The 23,310-nt window shown below is 41.2% G+C and overlaps 1 protein-coding gene across 1 annotated transcript in view; it reads left to right on the top strand.

Annotated features, from left to right (window-relative positions):
• Positions 1-14,913: 14,913 nt before the first annotated feature.
• sesn4 (sestrin 4) overlaps positions 14,914-23,310 on the top strand; it is an 18,184-nt gene continuing 9,787 nt past the window's right edge. Inside the window, exon 1 of the mRNA XM_048231651.1 lies at positions 14,914-15,114. Within this exon, the coding sequence (XP_048087608.1) occupies positions 15,049-15,114 (66 nt within the window). The 5' untranslated portion in view covers positions 14,914-15,048. The remainder of the gene's footprint in view (positions 15,115-23,310) is intronic.

The following is a 23,310-nucleotide window of genomic DNA, read 5'->3' on the forward strand; positions in this document are numbered from 1 at the left end:
AAAAGGAAAAATGGGTTTACATTTTATGCTGTCCTTCCAAAAGGGTAATGAAATTAGTATTTGTATGGACAAATTATGGACACCACTTAGGTCAACTTTAGAGCTGAATATAGGGAATTGCCCAAGGGATATCATCGGGCAACCACCCTATTCTTATGGAGTAACCCCTAGGCAACAAGAAACAACAAAAAAAAAAAAAAATTTTAACTGCAAAACCAGGTTCACCAAGACTCTGGCCTTTGGCTCCCGGACTATGATAAGCATAGCTTATATTGTCATGGTTATAGCTTATTGTCATGGGTATAGGTAAAGGTAGTATATTTAACTGAGTGATGAAATTTTGGCTTATTAGAGAATAAATTACAGATTTTTCTTAAGTATTTAAGTATTTGAAATACTCTACAATCCCTCAAAGTATTTTGTTACAAACTACATTAGATTTGTTCCAATCCTACAAAATACAAATGACAAAATACACTAAAGTAATTAAATACATATTTAAAATGCATATAAATAAAACAGGCCTACTGCCCATGTCTGACAGTAAACTCTGCTGACCTATGACTGCACATCTCAGTACCCAAACAATCATTAACTGAAATTTGCAGATGACACATAGGACTTGTCACTTAAAAATACGAGTCAGCATACACATTGACAGTGCAGAGGTTGAAGTTATCTCCTGCTTCAAATACCTGGGGTGCACATCTGAAATGGTCTGGAATGGATACGATACAATAGGCCCATCAGCACCTCTATTTTTTTTTATTTTTTTTTAAGTATATATTTTTGGCCTTTTTATGGCTTTAATGATAGTGACAGTGGAGAGTGACAGGAAGCGAATGGGAGAGAGAGCAGGGGTGGGATCCGGAAAGGACCACGGGGTGGGAATCAAACCCGGGTCGCCAGCGTACGGTGCAGGTGCCCCAGCCAGTTGCGCCACAGCTGGGGCCAGCACCTCTATTTTTTAAGGCAGTTGAAGCAGGCTGGTCTGTGTTCACCTCCTTTTACAGGTGCGGATTGCAGAGCATCCTCTCCTCCTGCATTACGGTGTGGTATGGCAGCTGCTATTCTGCAGACAGGGATGCACTGCAGCGGGTGGTTAAGCTGGCTCAGTGGACCATCAGCTGCAGCCTACCAACCATTGAGGACATATATACCAGCAGGTGCAAAAACAGAGCCTCCCTCATCATCCTACATAGACTGTTTGCAAAAGGCAATGCACCATTGAGGCCAAAACAACCAGACTGAGGAACAGTTTCTTCCCATCTGCTGTTAGACAGATACATTTATCACCTCTGCTGTGATCTGACCATACACTGCTCCTGACTCACTCCACTTTAGTCCTGAACTTGCTCATGGACTTTGAGCACCCTGAACACTGCTGTCATTCAGGGCACATACTGCAACGATAGAGATTTTCGGATAGGATGATACTTTTGTATTACCCATTATTTTAATTCATTATAATTGTGTTACCCATTTATAATTTTTTGTTTAATCAATCGGGACATGAGTAGGCTAACCTACTGACAATAAAGCGTCCTTGAATCCTTTAAGTCGTCATTGTGCTATTGAGTGTGTTTGTTGTTTTGGTAATAATGCGCGATGTCTGATCACGGTATGACCTTTCTCGGTCTTTCTGGCTACATTTGGATAGTTGTATTTACAGTTGATATTAGAGTGTATTTCATCAATGGCCTAATTTTTCATTTAAAACATTAGCTAGGCCTAATGCTTATCTCATTTTAAGCCATAATTAAGCCATAATATTTACTTGGTTAGCCTAATGGCCGACTGAGATTCTCCGAGATGCATCAGGGAACCATGGAGACGCATCTCGGCGCAGAAGGAAAAAACACCGAGGAAAACGAGCCGGGGCCCGTAACAGATTGAGGAATAGAGCTCATAGGCCTCCACTGCCTAGCATTCTCCTAGCCAATGTCCAGTCTCTTGTGAACAAGATGGATGAACTAAGAGCGAGGATACAGTTTCAAAGAGACATCAGGGACTGTAACATTCTATGCTTTACTGAGACATGGCTAACTGAACTTGTACCGGACAGTGCCATCACTCCGGTGGAGTTTTTCTCTGCTGCTCGCTCTGACAGGACTGAGGAATCTGGAAAATCGAAAGGTGGCGGTGTTTGCATCATGACGAATAGCAAGTGGTGTGATCCTAGAAATGTCACCGTTCTCTCAAAGTCCTGCTCGCCTCATCTAGAACATCTAGCGATCGTCTGTCGACCCTTCTACCTGCCCCGTGAGTTTACTTCGGTAATATTCAACGCTGTCTACATTCCTCCACAAGCCAACACAGATGCTGCGGTTTCAGAATTGCAAGAAGTGTTAAATAGGCAACAACACACGCACCCTGAAGCTGCGCTTATTGTGGCCGGTGATTTCAATCAAGTACATCTGAACCGGTCCATGCCTGAATTTATTCAACACATTCACTTCCCTACACGTGGTGACAACACACTGGATCACTGCTACACACAGTTCAAGAACAGTTACAAAGCGAAGTCTTTACCAGCTTTCGGAAAATCAGATCATGCCGCTGTTTTCCTACTGCCTATGTACAAACAGAGAAGTCGGACGGACCCCCCAGTGACGAAGGAGGTCAAGCGCTGGACTGACCAATCGGAAGCCAGGCTACAGGACGCCCTTAGCAACGTTGACTGGGAGATGTTCAAGACGAACTCTGCTGACATCAATGAGTTTACGGAAGTATCATTGAGTTACATCAATATGCTAACTGATTCCATCATCCCAACTGTAAAGATCCGAAGCTTCCCTAACCAGAAGCCTTGGGTGGATAGAGAAGTGAGAACGGCATTAAAGACACGCGCCATGACTTATAATGCTGGGCTTATTTCAGGGGATATGACGGATTACAAAGCAGCATCTTATAGTTTACGTAGAGCTATTAAAGATGCTAAGCGGCGCTATAGAGACAGAGTTGAAGCTGATTTCTTGGAGGGTGATCCAGTACGAGTGTGGAAAGGACTCCGAACCATCACTGGCTTTGAAAGAAAGTCCCCTCCTATGATGAATGTGAGTAAAGCCCTCCCTGATGAACTTAATGCTTTTTATGCTCGCTTTGACATGAAAAACACTGACTATATTGGACTAGCTGCAGCATGTGAAGCAAATGAGGATGCACCTTTCTGTGTCTCTGAGGTCGAGGTGAGCAATGCCTTTAGGAGGGTTAATTGTAGAAAAGCTGCTGGACCGGTGTTGCACCAAATTCTGTGACCTGTCGAATTTTGTGACTCTAGAGGGCGCTGTTTTATTGGAGTCTATGAATGTACTGAGCTGTACTGACACACTGATGAGGCAATTCTGTTATGTGTATAATTCTTCTAATAAACTTTGTACATTTGTGAAACATGGAACATTGACTGGGTGTGGGTGTATTATTCTAGAGTAGAGCTAAAGCCTACCCCTCACCACTCCTGTGAACAGATGGACTTCAGCAGGACAGATCACATATTTTGATAGGCTACTGTCAAATTATGTCACTGTAACTGCAGAAAAAAAATGCTGTGGAGGTCACTAACTGCCTCCTTAAGTTTGTATATCAGTTTGAGGTGCCAAAAAGTAAATTAACGGACAATGACAAGAAGTTTGTCAATAATGTAAATAAAGTGTTTGCTGATGTCAATGACAATGTACAACATCAGTCCATTTCTGCAGAGTTTTAGTGGGGTAATAGTAAATATAGTGGGCTACTGTCAAACATAATTTGACAGTAGGCTTATCATCATATGTGACCTGTCCAGCTGAAGTCCACCTCTTCGCTGGAGTGGTGGGGTAGGCCTTAGCTGTACTCTATAGAGATAGTATAGAGAGGAAGATACACATGCAGGCCTGTGGAGTAATACACCCACACCCAGACAATGTTCCATGTTTCAAAAATGTACAAAGTTTATTAGAAGAATTATACACATAACAGAATTGCCTCATCAGTGTGTCAGTACAGCTCAGTACATTCATAGACTCCAATAAAACAGCGCCCTCTAGAGTCACAAAATTCGACAGGTCACAGAATTTGGTGCAACACCGGATGGAATTTCTAACAGGGTTTTGAAATCCTGCGCTGCTCAGTTAGCTCCTGTGTTCACTTATATCTTTAACACATCATTGGCTCAAGAGACAGTTCCTACTTGCCTCAAGCAGTCTGTTATTGTTCCAGTACCGAAAAACAAAAAGTCCATCATGTCTGAATGACTACCGCCCAGTAGCCCTGGCGTCTACAGTGATGAAGTGTTTTGAGAAGCTTGTGAAAAAACATTATATGCTCATCCCTCCCTGCCTCTTGACCCCCTCCAATTTGCTTACAGAGCCAACAGGTCTACAGAGGATGCCATCTCAAACCTCATGCACACCACCTTAACTCACCTGGAGGAGGGGAATGGGAATTATGTGAGGATGCTGTTCATTGACTTTAGTTCAGCATTCAACACGATAGTACCTCTCACCTTGGTCACAAAGATGAAGGCCTTAGGACTAAACACCACCCTGTGTCACTGGATATTTGACTTCCTCACCAACCGTTCACAAGTGGTTAGAGTGGAGGGTCTGACATCTGACTCATTAACCATCAGCACTGGTGCTCCCCAAGGCTGTGTTTTGAGTCCACTGCTGTACAACATCTACACACATGACTGCAAAGCCAACAGTAGTCATACCTCCATCATCAAGTTTGCAGATGACACAGTGATCTTGGGCCTGATTAGTAACAACAATGAACAGCTCTACTTGGATCAGGTTGATGAGGTGGCACAGTGGTGTCAATCTAACAGCTTGACACTGAATATCAATAAAACCAAGGAAATGGTAGTGGATTACAGAAGGCAGCAGCAGAACTACAGTTACACCCCACTAATGATCAGCGGGCAACCTGTAGAGAGAGTCACAAGTTTTAAATACCTTGGTGTCCACATTACTGAAGACCTAACATGGACTGTTAACACTCAATATGTTCTGAAGAAGTCCAGACAACGACTCTACTTCCGCCGTCAGCTAAGGAAATTCAAAGTTTCTACATCCATCATGAAGGCCTTCTACACTTCAGCGGTTGAGAGTGTTCTAACTGGTAGCATCATCACCTGGTATGGGAACTCCACAGTTAGAGATTGTAGTACTCTGCAGAGAGTAGTGCGCTCAGCTGAACGTACTATTAGAACTCAACTTCCTGCTCTACAAGATATCTATTCCAGAAGAGTACTCCTAAGAGCCCAAAAGATTCTGAAGGACTCTTCTCATCCTAACAATGGATTATTCCTACCGCTGAAATCAAGAAGACGCCTATGTAGTCACAAAGCCCCCCCCACACACACACACACCTACAAGACTTTTAGCACTTTTACATCCCTCACCCTATGCTATAGACCTTTTATTATTTTCTTATTTCATCACACGTCAAAACACACACACACACACACACACACACATATCTGACTTTCTCCAACTTTTGCACATCTCCATAGAACTTTTTTTTTTATTTTTTGATTTCTCCTCCATCTACCCATGTCCTTGATTGCCTAGCCTTTCTGCCCCCCCACCCCCCACCCCCACCCCATCCCCAACAACCCCCCCAAAAAACAAACACATTAACATCATCACTGTCATCACCTCACATACATACAGCACACTGCTTGCTACAGTAAGCCTCCTCTACTTGCTGCACACTGCCCCCCTCCCTACATACACAGCACATTGTCTTCAGGATCTTCTCCAACACACATCCTCTACATACTTACAGCACACTGCCCCCACCTACCCACACGCACACTACACACACACACACACACACACAGTCACTGCTACACTCCCCTCCCGCCCACACACACATCTTCATCACTCACAAACATCATACATACAGTACTCTGCTTGCAATAGTAAGTCCCTTCACCATACTTGCAGTACATTGCCCCCCTCTCCCCTACATACACAGCACATTATTTCATCAGGAAGCTTCTCCAACACACATCCCCAACATACTTACAGCACACTGTTGCCCCCCCCCCAATACACAGCACATTGTCTCATGAGGAAGCTTCTCCAACACACATATTGCACACTGCCCTCTCCCCACATACACAGCACACTATCCCATCTCCCCTGTCATCCCCCCAACACACACACCAAGACCCCTGGCAGTTGGGTTAGCCCCTTGAGCCGTGGATCTGCCCAAGGTTTCTTCCTTGGTAAGGGAGTTTTTCCTTGCCCCTGTTGCTCTTGGGTGCTCCTTGTTGGTGCCCCCCCCCCCAATTCCTATCCTCCCTCACCTTTCTTATGCAGCCCTTGCCACTTAATCTACTAAACCCCTCTTCTATTGCACTTTTTACCCCCCACCCCCCCCCCACTTTGCACAAATAGGCTGACACCAGACATAATTTCACTGCATTTCTTACTTCCAGTAACTATATGCATGTGACAATAAACTTCCTTGTATCCTTGTAATGTCTTAATGTTGTTTTGGATAAAAGCGCTCGCTAAAAGACATAACTTAGCCTAACAGCTCACTGAAAACACTTCCTGTTCATCAATTTGCTTTTGCTGTCCTGATTCAGCCCTTCAGGTCAGACCGTGTAGGATCTGGTAGGATGCAGCCGCAAGGTGGAGCTATAGCTCAATCACAAAGACGTGCTGTTGTTCGCTCTCTCATGACCGTTTTAGTAGGCCTCGTGAAGGCAGAACTAGTGGGCTACTTGCACGAAATCAGTTCTATCGGTTAATTGAATGCACGTAAGCTAAGCCTGATCATTGCTGTTGCTGCTTTTATGTTTTTATGCTCATTGTTGTTGCTGCGTTTATGTTTTTATGTATTGTTGTCTCTTGTCCTTATGTCTGTCTGCTGGCTGTGCAAATAATTGCCCCTTGGGGACAATAAAGTTACATTGCCCTTGACCTTGACCTGCAGTCAGTTTAGATGGAGAATGACGTGATGAGGGCTTCATATAAGCTGCAACCGTAATGTTTTTCTTTAGGTTATGGCTGCTGAGCAAGGATAGACACCTTTTCAAAGACTGCTGTCTAATTAGGCTCTAAATAGAAAAACCTCACGTTTTAGACAGATATTACAAGATTTGACTGTAATTTGGTAGGCCTATAAATGATCAATTCTGAGATATTGCCAACAGGCAGCTTTTCCCTCTAGGGACCAAAGAGGTATAATTTGTATAGCCTACTGTCATCATCTAGCCATGTGATGCAAGCCTTTAAAGTGTAAACCTTACAAATCTCCTTACATTAGCCTACACTTTGCCTTCTTGAGTAAACCGTCTTGACAATTTCCTTTTGCGAGAAACAAAAAAACCCATCCATCCGCAAAAGGTTTTTTTTTGTCTCATCATGTGTTTTTCTCAACTAATAGATTTGTATGAGTGGATATGAAGAGTTCAGATGCAAAACCCTCTAAATCCGTCTGACCACTTTTCTTTTAAATGAGCATTTAAATTCAGGCTCCTATAGGTTTTTGCCCATAAATCGATATTTCAGACCAGGAAGAGAGTGGTATTTAGTGGGTTTAGAAGTTAAATTATTTGATTAGCGTATACTATGTGTGGAGAGCATCCCCTCACCATCTTTATCTCATTTTTGACATAGGTGGCATTTAGAGGCTTTTGCATCTGAACCCTTCATATGATAGGCTATATTGGTTGTTTGAATTTGTGGGTAAGAAACAGGCCTGACAGTTTCGAAGCAAAACTGAATCAAGATGTGCTCATCCTGTGGATCGCTCACATCAAGCATGTGTAATACTTTCCCATCAAGCATAATAGTTTTCGTCCTTGTTGTAGGTTTTTTATGGTTTACTGGATCGAGTTGCACAGAGAAAATGTTCTGACTAGATTTGTCTTTCTATTTCATTTTCCAGATGATTTTCTCATTATTTCACTTTTCGTGATGTATCTATGTTTGATTTGCTCCTAATCAATTCCATTCCATTTCCACATAGCTATCCTCTTGTGATCAGAGTTGATGAGGCAGTACTAATGCCCTTTAACTACCGCAGTGAATAAGATTCAAGCTCATTTTAATCTGTGCTGATGTAGATCTTCCTCATGCATTTGAATGGCATTGGAGACCAACAGTCCTATAGCACTGACATAAGTGACATGGTGAGACCGTGATGAGCACTGTCAAATGGGGTCTGAAGGATTTGGGAAAGGGGGCAGGGAGGGGCAGCCCTGGTGCTAAATATTTCACCCGCTCTCCGCTCCATGGCTGGTGTCTGCTTACAGCACCGGCCTCCGGCCTTACAGCCGCTGGCCTACATCCAGCACTGATGATGCCACTATTACCACTCTTGTCTTTTGTCACTGCAGCCACAGGAGAGCGCCAGTCATCTGCAGCCTTCACCCTCTGATGCTTTGAGCACTGCAGCCAACCACTACTAATTCTCTCTTGGGCTGTCGTCACCATAGATAAATGTTTTGGATGTTTTTTGTCCATCATAACTCATGATACAGACCCTACTCTATTGCCTATGTTATGGAAATATTACAAATTTTAATTTGTAGTGGTACGAAGACAGACACAGCCTTCTAGACCCAAGGTTTAGAGAGGGCCCACCTCATGCATTGGTCCACACAGGAGGTTCTCATTTAGGTCCAATCAACAAGTGAATCTACTCTCTGAACAACCAAAAGCTCTCCCTCATCTGTTAAACCAATTCCATGCATGAATTCTCCAGGTTTGGGAACTTAAATCTATTTACAAACCTAGAACTGTGTTAAAAAGTCAGTGTGTTTCAGCCATTCACCTGCTTTTAAACTGGCCTAAATTAGATGTGTGTGGTATATTTATATCAGCTGAGTTACCATTTCAACACAACCACTACTAAATAATACAGTAGTCATTTTCTGCTAATGTCTCAGTAGCATATTGATGTACACTACTGGTCAAAAGTTTGGAATCACTTAGAAATTTTCTTTCCACTCCATTAGAGCAGCAGTTTTCAGATTACATTATGTGCAATTGCAAAAGGGTTCACAACTGTTGAAGAAAGAAATGATCTTTAATGCAATATCCTCATTGCCCATTATCAGCAGCCATTCATCCAATGTTCCAAAGGCACATTCTGTTTACTGATCTGACATCATTTTAAAAGGCTAACTGAGAAAACATTGGAGAACCCTTTTGCAATTAATTAACAAGCACATAGTGTAATCTGAAAACTGCTGCTCTGATTAAAAAAAACAATGCAACTGGTCTCAGCTGGTATTCTGTCTATAATCGATGAAATACATTTTCATTCCATACATTTTCATTCCATACATTTTCATTCCATCATGATGCCATCAGTCTAGGACATCTTTTGTGAGAAAAGTTTGTAGTGTTCATGTCAGTAATTCAGCTGTTTGAATATTTGAAGACGAATGAAAGAACGTCTTTTGTTATTTTTAATTATATTATTATTATTGTAACTTAGTTGTAACTATTTCAGCTCTTCCTTAGTAGGCTTTTGAGGTGAGGTGTGAGGGACTAAAATTGGTCCATGCAGTTACTTTAGAGGTCAGATGATGTCACCCTGTATAAGTGGGTAGAATATTGGCTTGATACCAAGCCTCTTTTGGCAAAGAGTAAATGAATGAAAATGTCTCAGAAGTGCATATTTAGAAAGAAGTGGGAAATGTGACAATAGTGGACTTGACATTGCATCTGGTTTCCATATTTGTTTCTCCCCACACACTGACAACAATGTAGGCGTTTCAACTCAACAGAAAGTGCATGAGATCTCAGAGGCTTCAATTTGCATTTTCTTAATGTTCACTTTCTGTTCCTCCTTTTGTTGGTAGAGGGAATGTATGGTATTTCACACCAGGGGTTCTGGGTAAAACTATGTTGGTTTGTTTTTGCACTTTTCGCTGTCAAAATATAGGTCATGATCAACAGCTGTTTTGTTGGTCTGTGGTCAGATTGTAATGACTCAGTTCCTTTTAATAAGAAACTTCAGTTTTTGTGTTCACTTCAATCTCTCTCTGTTTAGCTCTCTCATTGTCTGTCTAGTTCTCTCTCTGTGTATACTGTAGCAAAAAAACTGTGTGATACATTTTTCTGTGCTTTGATGACTCATAGTAGCTGTAATGGCATTTACAGTTGGCCTGAATAAAAGAATTCATGAAATGACTTGAGTGAGAGAACTGTCTTATAAGAGTGTGTTTGTGTGTGTGTGTGGGGGTGTTTTGTGCTTGTGTGTATAGGCATCTATGCATTTTCCAAATCTTTCTATTCCATATTCTATCTATCTATTCCACTGTATCTATTTTTTGGGGGAAAATTTGAAGTTTCTCTCTTGTTCTGGAATTTGTTAAAAAAGGAAGTTGGACACTCCTCTTGGGCAGGGAAGTCAATTTTGAGAATCTGAAGCCTTGAGTTACAGGAAAATGGTAATGCGGACTTCTGTTCCACAACAGGAAATGCTGGTGAGACGTGACCTAAGGCTTGTCTGCTTGAGAAAACAGCTGCTGATGAAATGACACAGTCATACTCACAAACTCAGCAGATTGCAAGTATTCAACCGATAACAGTGTGCGTATCGCCCATATTATTGCTGTTTAAGACCCTTATCACAGAAGGCGCAGATTAACACATACACACACTTTTACTTCATGTAAGGTAAGACAGGCCTTCAAAGGAAGAGCCTGTGATCATGGCAAAAGGTTGTTGATATTTGATCTCAATCAGTCAAATTACACCCCTCCCGTTCATGCTCATAAAGAAACGTGTTGATTGGTTGGAATTGTTTATAGCTCAGTTGGCCACAGTGTTCATTTTCTATTTACAGACCCAGTACATGTACAAACACCACTGTTTTTTGTGGACACAAACTTGACAGTGGGAGGCGTAATTCGACAAAGAGTTTGTCAAAAAGTGTAAGCTATTGAATTAGAATCATGAACTTTAACCAGCAGATACGGAATAACTTTATAATTGTGAATAGCAGCACAACACACAATGTGTCTTTTGGGGGGTCGATATACAGCACCATACGCTTTAAAAATAATTAATCAAGTGTTAATCCTCCCATGCATGCTTTGCATCAGCAGTTATATTGTTAAAGCTACTTATATTTGAATTTCTTTGTTCCACATTACAAATAATCAATGTCTTTACATTTTTAGACATGATATGGCATATGCACAGCATGAGATGTGTTTGTGTGTACTTACACGCATATATATAGCATGCGCATCTGTGTAGAGCAATTATGAACAAAACACAGAGCACTGTCTCCCTCATTCAGGCTCTGCAATTCACTCATACATATGAGTCAGTTACTGGTGCTTCTGAGGGTCCACACAAGAACCCCCTGCTGAATCAGTCGCTTGTTCCAACCCATGCAGTAAAAGAGAGGCTGCTGTTTGTTTGCAAGTAGACACCAGCTCCCTGGCCCTGGTAGAATGAACTGATGAGCATGGCAAAGCAATACAAACAATTCTTTTTCCCATTTGTCTCTTTATATTTTTTAGAGCTCAGGCTTTTTTCACATGTCAAAAACAAACAGCCCCAAGAAACCTTTTGTTTGCAAACACTGGCAGGCTGTGTCCTTTCAAAACAGATCTAGCTTATTTTGCCCCCACCATGAAATCATGTTGCAAAAGTTGCATAGGTCTGTGTTGGGTGTCAATGTATTAAATATACAGACTGTAGCATTATTTATCTTATCAGAATGTCAATTTAAAATGACAAGTAAACAAAGAAGTTGTAGAATTTACAATTAATTTCATCTGACCAATTCACTGTCAGTCCCATGCAGTCAGGCCTTCAAATGTGGTGCTCTTCATTGCTGTTTAGCTTACTGTTTAGAGATTTCATTCAAGACCATCAAGATAGATACTGCTTTATTTTTTCAAATTTACATATAAAATATTGTGGCAAATTATTTTAGAGTCAATGTTGCAAGTTTGTCGTGGGTGGGATCATGACATTTTTTTGTTGATTTTATGAATGGGTGGTTAAACAACATACATCTTTATCATCCCTACATGAGTGTGTAGCCTATGAATTTTAGTATTAAAATATAAAACATAGTATTAAAACGTAAAAACACACTTTATACAGTAAAGCCATGGCTATTTGTGGCATTCAGGCTCCTTGTGAATAAGGCTATGCTGTTTGATGTGCTTGAGATTTAGCAGCAGGTTTTCTCTCTATTTTTAACATTTAATATGAAATAAAAGCTCCCTGGCATCCAGCAAGAAAATCTATACCACTGGTCTATACCACTTTGGCCATTACATGTAAAGTGGAAAAGTGATAAAAAGTTGTCTTTTCATATCTGTATCTGACACAATGTGTTGTTTTCCACCAGCTAAGTGGAATTCCTTTGCGATATTGTAGGTTCAGTGGTAAGGCCTCATTCTGCCGTTTGGAAATGTCCTGTTGACTATTAAAGAAGATATTGCTGATGAGACATTCTGGACCCGCTGTCCTCGCCATGGACCAAATCATCTAATAAACTGGACATCTTTAGGGGAATTACTCACTCTAAATAAACCAAGAGGGCCTTTGTAATGACCTATGCTGAGAAGGGGAGTCAGCTGGTTTGAATAAAAAGGACAAAAGCCTGCAGTGTCATCAAGAGTGACACAGGGTTTATTTTCAACTAACTTTAAAATATTTTCAAAACATTTTTAGGGCAACCTTGCTTTAAGACATTCTCTCATATATAGACTACCACTTCATATATAGGTATAACACAGTACCTTCTCCAAACCTACTCAATAAGAACTCTCTTGGAAGCTGGTCTGGATGCGTGTCTATGAACACGTTGCTGTGTGCAACGTGCAGACAGTCAAATAGGTGTCTCGTGTGTGCCCAGAGAAATAGAAAACATCTTCATTTCATGAGGGTAAATTTAATAAGGCTTGAAAAGCAGTTGCATGCCCCACACAAGGGCAGTATTCATCCATTATTGGTGAGTGCACTCAATTGGTCTAAGCCAAAATTAACAGAACAAGTTAGTAGGAACTGGTGGATATCACATGCTTCAAACTCACTGCCATAATATTCTATAGTGAGGTACAAAACTGCATGTTCTATGTCTATGAGCAGTTCTGTCAACAACTAAAATAACTAAAACAAAAAAAACTATTGTAATTCTGATTCTAACATTATAACACTGTTTTGGCAAATTCTGCAAAACAAATGTTATGGATGAAAATATGAATATTGTGTTATTCTCATTCATTATTATTTATCCATAACTGTTCTAACCCCTGTATAATTATTTATATTGAACTATACACTATCTACTCATAATATATTCTTATACTCAAGTCCTATAGTAATTATAGGTCACACTGTTATTACCGAGGAGAACCCATGAAAACACAGAAGCAGCAGAAGTATGGCTGACAGAGTACTCCAATTAATTATTTATTTCATGCAAGTCATGTCTTACTCCCATTGTATCATTGTATTCACTGAGAGAGAGAGACGTGAACACAAAAGGTATTTGACAACTCTGGTCTAAGAACAACCAGTGGTCTATTTTTGGATGATAACAGAGAAAACTTTCCTTGGGCACCAAACCAATGTTAATCAGAGTAGTTTTGAGTAAGAATATGCATTTACGATGCAACAGCCTATAGCGATAACCTTGGAGGCCAGCTCACTGCAGTCAAAGTAAATCACTACTTTAAGCCACTGTGGCTCAAAATCATTTCACCTCTGTAATAATACTATGGAGAGGGTCCTTATAAACAATATATAAATGACTGTTTGTGCAATCAGTTAATGGCTTAAAAGAGTGATTTAGGCCAACGTTGATTTAGCGAAGCTGCCCTCATTGGCTATGGTATGCTGTTTAGTCATAAATGCATATTCCAGCCTTACTCAAAACTGCACCGATTAACAACGTCTTGGACACCAATGAAAGTTATCATCCAAACATCAACTAGGTTATTGTCTGACCGGCATTGTCCTTTAAGAGGAAGTCAGTCTGACCACAAACCTGCAAACAGCTGTTGATCAGGACCTATATGGTGACAGTGCAACTCAGCTTTCAAAAGCAAAAGCTTTCTTGCATTTTCTTGTCTTTGTCATCCATTTCAGTTCTTTTCATTTTGTCAGGTAAATAACTTGCTGGCAAACCCCTGTAAAAACTCTGCGAGAGGAAGAGGGGAGCTGGTGGTATTGGCAGTCAAATGCATCATCCATATGAATTTGTATTGGGCTCCCTTACACCCACAACATCATTGTCATGAAGTAAATAAATAAATAAATAAACAAACAAATGAATTAATTAATTAGTAATTAATTAATAAAACATTCTTCATAGCGTTACATATGGCATGAGGTAGCCCTGGATGCTTGTAAGTGGGAACATTATTAATGTTCCACTTACAAGCATCCAGGGGCTACCTCATTTATTATTAAACACAATAGTTTAATTTAACCTCAAGTCCCACTCTGGCCATGTCCTTACATTGACATACAGAATTCCAACATAATCAAGTGCTATGATATATGATCTCTAAATAGAGGAGAGAGCTCACCTCTTTTTCCTCAGCAGACCTTTGTCCCAAGTGTTTTTCTACATCCAATTTTACAACCTTGAGATGTGTCTATGAATAACGTATAAAAGTGAAATGCCATTATAGTAAAGATGCAATTCACCACGCTACATCATGCATTGGCTCTGCAAGTTCGACAACACAACTATAAAGAAATGAACAATAAAAGAAGTGGGATTACGTCAGGGTTACAGGCACCTTTCACCAAAGCTGCTAACTGACAGGTACTTTTCCACCACTTCGCTGATTGGTGTTGTATTCCATCATGTTGCAGTCCAATTCTGGAACGTGATTGGATGGGGTGATTTTAGGCCGTCCCACTACCTTCATCCCGCCTCTTCAATTCTCTGATTGGATGCAATATCTTCAGTACTGTCAGTCTATGAGGTTATTTTCTTACCCAGTTATTTCTAAATGCCCGGACTTGTAGAACCCATAGCGGATAGGCTTTGATTGATAGAAGCCTGCACAGCTAGAGACAGAAGAGCCGAATCCATGCACTAACAACGAGGAAAATGATCATCTGCACGAAAAAAATGGATTATCGCCTCGGAACACAGTGCCAGCGCGTCCAAAACCAGGTATTAATGCAGCTACAAGGAAAATCTGTCAAAATGAGGCAACTATTACTTCAGCTGCTAACTGTTAACATACTCAGAAGTTGTCTTCTAACTGACTGCTTAGTTTGACTGACTGTTTCTTACTAACAGGAGAACCTGGGGAAGCTGAGTAAAAAAAAAAAAAAATGAAACAAAAGATTTAACATTACTTTGTCTCAGCTAACATTAGCTGCCGTTTTCTGCCTTGTTCGAAAATTACCCTATGGTGTTGGTAACGAAAATGGTAACGTTAACGTTAGATAATTAAAATACGTGACTGTGTCAATTATTGGGTCAGCCTGCTATCCTAAATAATGATTAACACAAATACCCTAACTTGCTATCGCAAATAACACCAATGACTAGTAACATCATTCATGAAATTATACTAGCAAGCTAATGCTTGCGTTTTGGTGATTTCTGTTTCTGCGAGATAGTGGGAACTTTAGTGAGGTGATAAATTGGTCGGTTGATTTTCTGAGATACCTCGGATAACAAGCTCACTTGATGAACAAAGTTCTTTGGCTGCAAAATGGCTAAATTGCCCGTTGCTCAGCTAACAATAGGATGGCTGGTTCGGTCGGACCAGCTGAAAGGTCCAGCTGGCTGCTGCCTCTATTTGTAATTATGTACCTAGCTAATGTTACTTTAAAAACTTTATTCAGTTGTATAAACGTCAGTGTCATTTTTGTTATATCTTAAACTCGAATTTACGCACGTTAAGTTCTTTCTACAAAATCTAGTAGGATGTCAAGTTTGCTGTGTAAGGCCAGAGCTCTCTAACGTTATGGCTCTGGCTGAGGCTAATCAGCTGCTACCCAGAGAACACCCCTCTATTCAACGCGTTGTTAACAAATTACATTAATGCTGTCATTAGTTAACATTATTTGTCCTCTAATGTCATGTAACAGTTAATGTGAAATTGTTAGTAAGTTTGCTGGTATCAGTAGCTGTTAACGTTAAGGTATTTTGCGTAGCTTATGCGCAGACTAAGCTAACTTGGATTGTAAGATTATTCTGCATATTTGGCTAACGTAACATATCCTGTGCGAAAAGTTAAAAAAACTTTTAGCCGTGGAGCTAACAAACGTCAGCACGACTGTCTCGCATAATTTCTAATTCATTCGTTTGTTAATTATGTCAGCCGAAAAAATTGAGAGAGAAGAATATCCAGTACGAACGACTTTTCTTTTGTGTCTCGCGAAGATGCCGTGTTTTGTGGTCCGTTTTCATTGTCAGCCAGTAAAATACATAATTAACATACGTTTCTACTCCTTTAGAAACTGTGAAAATAGTTTCCCACAATGGCAATGTAGTGGAAGCAGTCCCAACTGTCTGTACAAGTAACGTTAGATTAGAATAGCCTGACGCCTCAGAGGTAACTTGAAGCACTTCTGAATGAATGATGTTAGCTGATTATTCAGTTAGCTATGCTATCACGTTAGTTAGCCCCGCGATATGATGCGTTTTTTGTTCATACCTCAGTGAAATGTTGCATGACATTGTGTGTAAGAATGTATAAATGAGGATTTATTTGTTGTATGTTCCTACTTCCAATCCACATTATAGTTGAAGCGCATGGCTACTGTCCATCACTAGTCTTTAATTTTGATTGGCAACCACTGTAGCGTTAAATGGTGAGAATTTCCTTTGAGTTGTGGAATTCCATGGAATTTGCGAATTTTCTAGCACAACGTGCCGAGAAAACATCGCGTTTGGTGATAGTTGCACATCTGCATTCTGGATATATGGGGGGGGGGGGTTATTGATCGAGGGACCAAAATTGGACTTTATAGTCTAAGGAAGACCTGAAAATAACAAGTTACATGGATAATCGACCTCTGTGCCAAATGTGTAGGTCTTGTTATTCTCTGAATTGTTTTTTATTCGTATTTCAATGCATGAGAAGATGAGTTTTTTTCGTCTTTGTGTACTGATGTTGTATATACTGCCAATCAAAGTTGTTTTTCTCCTCTCCATGGTGTTTTTCGTTGGTAAACCAACAGGGGGCGTTGCGTCTAGGGGAACTTGTTTACTGCATTTCTCAGTCTGTAGTAGAACAATGGAGGAATGTGCTCTGTTAAACATTACTTTTTTATTTGACAAAAGCCACCTTACAGTGAGGCTTGTTATATTTGTCGGGGTTTATGTGTTTTTATGTTTTCCTTGTTGTTTTTATGATACATTTTCAAAAGAACCATTTAATTTTTTCATTCATTGTGCGAAGATGACCTGCTCGTCCTTGTTCTGCAGTAGGCTACAGTTGTTCAATTTCGGAGCACCACTTCCCTTTGCACAGCTATATGTTTTAATTGTTAGTAAAGGCAGATATTAACCTGTGATATCTGAGATTTGTATAACGTGGGCCTTAATGCTGCATATGGTTATAGACTTTGATGTCATGTCCTTGTTTAGAATTATGCAGAATACTTCATAACCATGCAACTAGGCATCGGGCTACTGTAGAAATGCCTCACCGAATGTAAAGGAGAGAGATCAACAGTAAGCGTTAAAACACATTCTTATCTCTAGACTTGGCTCTGACACTTTTTTCTATCACATCTGGCCTCTCGGGCGTAAATGTGAAAGTCAATGGTGGTGATGAGAATCTCGAGAATCAGATCTTTTGTTCCCATTGAAGTGGGAAGATGTTCATGTTGCCATCAAAATTATAGCGACCAATGGGTTGTTTGACGCCCTGACCATTTTTCTGTGTGAAAAAGAATTCACATCTAATGCAGTCTAAAGTGTAGGCCCATTTCTCTTCAGTCTCTACTTCAGGCTTTGAAATAGAATATTCTGAATCAAAATAAAAACCCACAGAATTAACTCTAAATGCATCACCACTAAAAATGCAGTTTGCAGTTACGGCATCCTTGCTGCATGCATGCAGCTATTTTTATGTCCGTTGTGCACATTTTCAGCTGAGATTTCCTTTGTCCTGCATCCTGCCTGTCTGTACAGCAGTGCCTGTGTGGCCACTGGAGGCTGTGTAAGCCATGTCTATCTGTCTGGCCCTCTCTAATCACCCCCTGTGCGCTGCAGCTGGCTGTTTTGTTCTTCACATTAGGTTCAGGTTGCCAAGCCAAAAAGAGGGTTGGGGGGCTGGGGGGCGGTTGCTGTTCTTACAGTAGAGAGGGGGAGAGAGATGGGTGTGTGCATACCAGCAGAAGCGACACAAGCACATGACAAGGACAAACCCTTTCTGGACCTCCAGGAATGCAGATTAAACATCTCGGCCGACCTCCTGTTTGCACCACAGGGGCAAGACTTCTCCCTCTCTCATACTTGACAGGACTTTCTCCATCAGTTTAGGCTCGTCTTGCACACAAACATGGCACAGTTGAAGTCGACACACTATCACAGGCTGTCTTTTCTACCCTCTCCTCCTGTTGTTCTTTTCTATTAAATTGGCTACCTGTTTGTTCACCTGCACCCAGAGACGTTTCCCACAAACGTCCTTTCCATCTTCTCAGAGTTGGCCCATCCTCCACTTACCTCATAGTATTACACTGCAGGCTGCTTGAGAACAGATCAATAAACAATTAAGACTAATTCATTTGTTCTGAAAACCTCAGATAAGAAATTCGGATTAATACCTTCTTTAAAGAGGAAAACACTGTCATGATACGTTTGCGCTCAGATGTCAAGTCACAAACTCTCCTTTTACAGAGCCTTTTTCTAATAATGCCAGAAAATGGATCACAGTCCAATATTGGCCACAGAAGAAGACAAAGGCAGTTGTTTGGGCCAGGTGGGCCTGGGGGGAAGTGGACTGGCAGTGTTGTGTGTCTGATCTGATCGATGGAGCTCCCCTGTGCAAGCAGCTCTGGTTTCGTTTGAGCCACAGTGTTGCTGCCACTGAAAAGAAATCATCCTCTTGTGCTCGTGCTCACTAGCAGGCAGGGAGATTTTTTTTATTCAAAGCACCTGGCCAGATCCCATTCAAATGTATTCAAAGTCACAAATGTTGTTTTGCTTTTTCTGCTAGAAGATGCAGTCAGTCTGGTGTCACTGTTTTTTTCAGTTGACATAACCTTTTGGCTTCAAAGCCTTACAGCTCATCATGAACAATAGGCACAGCTATAGCTAGTTAAGTAACATGTTACTTAACTAGCTATAGCTGTGTTAAGTAACATGTTACTTAACTAGCTATAGTTAATAACTTGATGATGAATCAACAAAACTGAAGTAAGGGGAGGCTTGATGCTCTAACTTCCTGTTTTGAAGTTTCTGTATTATTCATATCCAAGGACATGCCCTGGCATGTTGGGGTTGGTTTTGTGTGGATGGAGAGTTCTTCTCCTCTGGCTCAATGAGCCTTTTGGAGTTCAGTCAATAGAGAACATCCAAAGAAGTCATCCATTAGGGATCAAGAACCTTGGTGAGTTTATTAAAAAAGTTGTTATCAATTTTACACTGGAACCTCGTCATTGAGTAAACTGTCTAAATTCCCTTTAATGCTTGTGTATGCAAAACAAAAACCAAAGCAAACAGAACAGTAGACTGTTTGTGCAGACCTCAAGTCCACCTCATGACTTGTATTAGCTTTATTCACCCAATTCCACAAAGGCCAGGCATTTTTATGGATAGAGATGTTTTCTATGGTTCGGGGGATGCTCCTCATTCTCTAGATACTGTTATCATTGGTTTCTCTGACTGGGAACACGTGAACGCGACACACTCCATTGAGGCATTACTGAGTTGGGAGGAGGAGGCAGGGGCGCATCATTTTTATCTCTGTTTACCGTCGGATGTTTTTCTGGGAAAAGAGCAGTGGCTCGGGAGCAGACGTTCAGGCCCATGTTGATATGCGATATATTTACAAGCGCGACCAGCAGCCAGTCCAAACCATCCCTCTGAGGTTGAACTTGGTTGAAGTTACGCCAAAGTTAGCATCTACCTCACCCACCTCCATATGCATGCACCCCTCCTATAATGTACATAACACATGTGGGATGTTGTCACGTACTCACGGTGCCCGCTCCCTTACCCCCCACCCCCTCCAGTGTGCATACAGTTACTGTTGTTAGTGTGCTATACTATTGAATTTCTTTGATATTTATTGTTCCAACCACTAAAATGTCAACACTGTGTGGTTTGACCAAAGGAACCCTCTTAAGACTGCGCTATCCTCCCTTCTCACTAATTTATTGGCATGTCCACTATTCACTGAAGGTGACGAAATGTGTACGATCACAACATCCTTAAAGCTTTGTTTTCCAATACCACTTACTTACATTTATTACATTACTAGAGACCTTTATCTAGGGTTATCTAGATTTTCAGTATATTGTCGATCTGTGTGTGGGTGTTGCATGCCTTATCAGTCTTATCTTATTGATTAGTGTAATGTGACGGGGAACTGAGAACGGTTCCATGCAGATAAGTTTGATTTTGTCTTCTTCCACCTAAAAGTCTAAGTATGCCCCCATGAGAAGATTGAGACGGGATTTCTCCTGATTTACCTCTGCTGGCTGTAAACCCCTGCTGTCCCTACTGGCTAGAGAATGTAGAGTTTGCTTTTAATGACATTTTCCACTCAGAAGCAAGCCATGGGTATCAGTCTAACACTCGCATTTTGCTTGTCGCGTCAGCTGGGATTCCAGTCATAGATTTGCCCTGACAGCAGTCGCGTCTCGGGCCAAGTCTGAGATGACTGGCACCATTCCCAATGAGTCCCCCTGGTTCAAGTAGTCCCAATGAAAAAGCAAAAGCAGGGCTGTGTATAGGTGCACTCTTTCTATACTGCTTTATGTATTTAGTCTGAACTAAACAGTGGATTATAGCCACCAGTATCCAGAACCATTATAAAAAAAACTACAGGATGCAGTATCATATGATTTCATGTATTTATTAGGCCTATATACTGTATGTTTTAAGATATGGTGCTCATCTTCAGTTATTTGGTTGCAGTACGAAATTACAGTCGATACCTTTACCATTCATCCTGTTTTTGCCTTGGAGCAGTTTGTGCACCTGCTCATAGGAGGCTGAAAGCAACGAGCACAAACATGCATGAAGAGCACTGGCCCACTTACGTGTGTGTGCATGCTTCCCCCCACAATCTCCCTGTGTTTGTTTGGCCTTGCCCTGCTTATACAGCCAGGCTGGGAGAGACTGAGCACGAGCCCTATAGGCTCCATATGTTACAGTTTTCAAAGTCACCCTTGACCCGCATCTCTACCTGTATGCACATGTGCCTTTATGTACTTTAGATGGTGGTGGAACTGATTGAGTGACAAGGCACCTGTGTTTCAGTAACCCCTTTGCTGATCAGTTCCTTGAAGGAGTAAAGTGGGTCACGGTGGAAGTCTGCACGTAGCAGAATTGGTATCCTGCTCTCTTTCCCTTCCCTGCTTTCTCTGTATGCCTTAAAGGTGTAGGTTTTTGAACATTCTAAGTTCCGCAACAATTGAAGGTTCTAAAATTCTATGTTGAATTCAATGAACCCAGATATTCTTTAGAATGTTCATTTCTCAACATTCCCGTCACACCGGTGTGACGGTACTCCTTTAAGGGTTAAACATACACAAGTCCCACCGCAGCAACCTCAGCCTACGTGAGGTGAATGTTAAACTGGACCGTGCCAGCAGTCCATCATTAGTTTTTCCCTTCTGGATGATAGTTGGTGATGTATCAGTTTCCTTCAGGGAGACCATGACGCGATTAACCCAGGTCGTTTATTGTTCGTCTTTAAGCTTTTTGATTTAAAGGCTCTTAAAAGGTCAGGCCTGAAGCTGTGAAGTCCAGAGCCTAACCTTCAGTGGGGGCAGCAGGCATGACTCACCCTGTATGTTCGCTCTCCCAGGATGGCGGTGGGGGTGAATATGCCAGACATGCCAGAAATCTTTCATGGTGGTAGCAGTTTTCTATGAATTGTTTGTGTGAAGCCTCTCACAAAAAAGCATGCCTGTTTGGGCTTCTTGGCCCAGGAGCAGAGATGGTGTTTATCTCGCTTATCTGTGCAACTGCTCTCCCAGCTGTCTCCCAAGGCTATTTATAACCCAGTGGGGTGGGGAGTGGAGATGCGTCCCCCCACTGGGCACCAGGGGAACTTTAACTCCAGAGCTTCCAGCAGGAGGACCAGCAGGGCCGGCCGAGCGACGCTGGGCCTTACGGCTGCTGTTGCTCAAGCTGGACCAGTATGTGACAACACTCCAGTGATCCCTCTGAAGCTACACACACACACACACACACACACACACACACACACAGGAGCAGCCAAAACAGCGACACTCCTTCTCATCCAGCCAGGCAAGAGGCACTCCAGTTTCCCCTTTCACATACCAGCGACCAGAGACAAGAAGCCATTTTAGCACCAGAGTTGTTATTTAAACCAAGACGTTTTTACGCTGCCTCTTAGAAGCTCTTGCACAAGGGGGCATCATTTTAGTACTGCGATTCTGTTTGTCCTTACTACTTTTATGCTGGTGTGGGATATTTTTTTAAACTCAAACATTTTTCTGCAGTGTATACTAGGACTTTGCCTAGTTTACTAGATTAATGTGGAAAAAATAAAAAATAACATTAAAAAATCATTAGATTAGAAGTATAATGCATGTTCTGTTGTTTTTAAATAGTTTGCTTAAATTCTGTTGTCCCGGGAATGAACAGGACAATCATATGCTTGTCTGATTTCATTAGAGCCATGTTCTCCTTGTTGAGCATCAGTATTTTTCGATGCTGCTGATTAAGAATGGATTTAATCATTCGGAGATAGGCTTGAAAAAGATGACCTATTAACGGATGACCCGAACACAAAGTGGCACAGCTGCTACATATCACATTTACATTAAAGAGTATGTGAGGGTTGTTGTTGTAGTTTGTATTGTTGGGTTGGGTTGGGTTATGGACAACATAACAAAATAGTAAGGGGACATACTATTCCCTTAGTTGCCAAAACAAATACTCTGCACACTCCCAGTCAAGTTGTTATCTGAACCATCGTAGTCGAGATAAAGACCAGCCCATGGCCTGCGCTAATACGTTTAACTGTCAAGATGACTAATTATATTATATCAGTATATAATAATTAGATTATATACTGATTACTCTCAGTAAAATGTCACTGGTGTTTGTAACCTCTGTTAAGTATGTCCTTAACTAAGTACGAGACAATATAGACAGAAAAAAACATTTGGATATTTGAGGTGAAGATCTTATTTCTCAATATTT

The sequence above is a fragment of the Alosa alosa genome, chromosome 21 (assembly GCF_017589495.1).
Source record: "Alosa alosa isolate M-15738 ecotype Scorff River chromosome 21, AALO_Geno_1.1, whole genome shotgun sequence".
Taxonomy (NCBI): domain Eukaryota; kingdom Metazoa; phylum Chordata; class Actinopteri; order Clupeiformes; family Clupeidae; genus Alosa; species Alosa alosa.